Source organism: Cyprinodon variegatus, unplaced genomic scaffold (assembly GCF_000732505.1).
Source record: "Cyprinodon variegatus isolate N-32 unplaced genomic scaffold, C_variegatus-1.0 Scaffold1820, whole genome shotgun sequence".
Lineage (NCBI taxonomy): Eukaryota > Metazoa > Chordata > Actinopteri > Cyprinodontiformes > Cyprinodontidae > Cyprinodon > Cyprinodon variegatus.
Window position 1 is genome coordinate 15,622 of NW_015152273.1, and position 2,846 is coordinate 18,467.

The 2,846-nt window shown below is 42.8% G+C and overlaps 1 protein-coding gene across 2 annotated transcripts in view; it reads right to left on the reverse strand.

Annotated features, from left to right (window-relative positions):
• The window catches only part of ero1b (endoplasmic reticulum oxidoreductase beta), a 19,364-nt gene that overhangs the window by 10,671 nt on the left and 5,847 nt on the right, over positions 1-2,846 (reverse strand). For both annotated transcript variants that reach the window (XM_015404662.1, XM_015404660.1), the window contains exons 5-6: positions 1,598-1,680; positions 362-435 (exon numbers count right to left, since the gene is read on the reverse strand). In XM_015404662.1, coding sequence (XP_015260148.1) covers positions 362-435; positions 1,598-1,680 — 157 coding nt within the window. The remainder of the gene's footprint in view (positions 1-361; positions 436-1,597; positions 1,681-2,846) is intronic.

The following is a 2,846-nucleotide window of genomic DNA, read 5'->3' on the forward strand; positions in this document are numbered from 1 at the left end:
AACAGGATTTAAAAAAATAAAATAAAAAGAAACAGCTTTGAAAAGTTCGGTATTCATTCTTTTCCTGCTTTGTGTGTCAACTGTCACGGTTGCTAAGCGACAGAGCGTACAGCCGTAAAACCCGCCAAAGGCTGGACCTGTTTGAATTCACAGCCAAAACTCTTCCGGTCTCCTTATTTTCACGGAGTTGGAAGGATCCAGTCCAGGTAGACCGGATCCTTGGAAGACGCAGCCCAAGAATTTGAACAGATCTCTACTCTCCCACTGGAAACGTTCTAGTAGCTGATGTCATTTCCTGTTTTATTCTTCTTTCCTAGTGAAGGCAGCGATGGAGGCGTTCCTGAGGAGCAGCAGACCTTACCGTCTAGCTCACAGAAGTAATCCTGGGCGTCATCGTGTCTCGCCCAGTCAGCAAACGCCTCTTTGCTCTGGTTACTGGAACAGAAAATAGTGGAGATTCAAGAGTGTTACTGGGACAGACTGGGACCACTGTTTACCAATCCATTGGGTGGGGGGGCAGCAGCTTGTATTACACTATTAAGGAGCAGGATGGTCTGAGCTTTTGTTCTTAGCTGTAACCATCTAATGTCGTCCTAAAGACTGAGTATGCGCCGTGTGAACTGCTGCTAACAGCAAGCTTAAGCACTACAAAGCAGGTCCAGATAGAAAACAGAAGGTCTTACAGACTGGTTTACACCCAGAAACCAGGTTGTCTGCATGTGTGTGGCAGCACATTGCAAACATAACCAGATTTCCTGCTTCATCCAGTCAAATCAAATCAGCAACAGTTTCCTAAACTGTTCAGCATCTCTGTTTATTTTTGGGTCGGCCATGTGATGGAGGCCATGCCTGATTGTTCCTCTTGCGTTGTGGTGGGGAATAACAGCGCAGACCACGCTTCTAATCTGAGCATAAATGAAAAATACCTGCAACAAGCTCACTGTGACACACTGCTGCAGGAGGATAACAGCCCTTTAGACCATGTTTATTTTCATTTTCTACACACAGTGTGTACAAAATGACATGTGGTTTTGTTTAGCTTTCAGAACATTTCCATTCCATTAAGAGCAGCAGTGATCAAACAGTGTGGGAGGAAAGACGGTGCAGAAATGCATTGATATGGAAGTACACAGCATTAAATATATATGGTGCAAATATGCAGTGTTTTGGTTTGGTGTTAAAAATACAGCATATTTGCACAAGGTGGTGGGATCTATGGATGTTTGTCATCTATAAAGCTGCTCCGTCTGTGGCTGAGCCACCAGGCTGTCCACACCTGAGGAACTGGGCCATTAGCTGCTTCCTGCACCGCCTTGTTTGTCTGGTTCTGGTTTCTCTTCATTCTGCAGTCTATTCATCGTGTTTAAGCAGTCAGATTTTATGGTATCAGCATTAAACTCAGTTCAGACCAGCTGCCATCTGACATCAGCCGACTACAGGAAGAACAGGAAGTAGTGCTGCTGATCATTTCCCAGCACTGAGCCGTTTGAGGCAGCTGTGGACAAGCAGGTTCATGTTCAACCTGCCTTCCAGCACTTTACATGAAAATGAGCTGCTGCAGCGGACAGCAGGAGGAGGAGAGAAGCTGTGCTCTGACCTCAGGGTGCTGTTGATGGCGCCCAGCTTGCTGGCCTGCTCACACTCAGCCTCGTCCGGCATGGTGTTGGCTGCCTGGGAGTACTGGATACACAGAGGCGGCAATAGTTAGCATCAGATAATACAGACAATTACAGCCTCACATCCTCCAACAGACTAAAGAGAGCTTTACGGGGGAGCTGGTTCTGATGGAGCTTTCTTCCTGTAAAGGTGAATCCATTCAGGAGGAGCTAATACATGATAAACCAAACCCCCCAGCATGGTTTAATAACTGGGAGCAATGGAACATCCGGACTGACAGATGTCTGACTCATTCATGGCTGATCTTAACTGGATCTGCTGCTCACATGTAGGCCTGCAACTAACCATTAGTTTGCAAATCCATTCATCTGTTGATTAGTTTATTAATTAATCCATTAATAATCAGACAGCCAAAGCTTCCTTAAAGAAGATTTTTTTTTTTACAAAATCAAACCAGGTGAAACTAAAACTTTTCCACTTGAGTTCTGGATCAAGCAGATTGACATGGAAATTATTTTTTACAATCGTGGTATAGTTCCTGCTCTAAGTGGGTCGCTCTGTCAGCTGAAGGCATGTTTTACACTCTCTATATTCCTGTTAATGATTAATCCATGACTAAATTAGTTGACGATTATTTCAATAATCAATTATTCTGATTAATATCTTCAGCCCAAACCAATCCTTCCTCTAGGTTATGGGTCAGCACTGTTCAAAGAGACCAAAAAAAAACAAAAACAGATCTGTGTGGATCTGCAAAGATGTAAAAGTCTTATATAGGCCTCTAAGTGTATATTATCAAATTGATTAAAAAGGCCTAAATACATAATAAACATTCATGATTAAATGTTTTTTTTCCCTGCAGTGCATCTGGGAGAAAATGACACCATGGGACTAACCTGCTCTACCATATTTGGTGATTTAAGTTGAACCTCCATGGAAATATAGAAATACAATAAAAGATTAGATTTTTGGTGTTATTTTTATTTTGAGGATTTGAAAGAAAGGGAAATATGCATAACAGGACTCCTGTAATTTCAAACCTCCTTATGGATATAAAATGCAGTCCTCTTCAAAGCACTGTAACAATACAATCCTCTTTCCCCTCCTTATCGGGGCAACAGGGCAAGAAAACACAGCCTGCAACAACAGCCTTTTAATAAGGTACAGTGGGGCAAAAAAGTATCTAGTCAGCCACCAATAGTGCAAGTTCTCCCACTTAAAAAGATGGG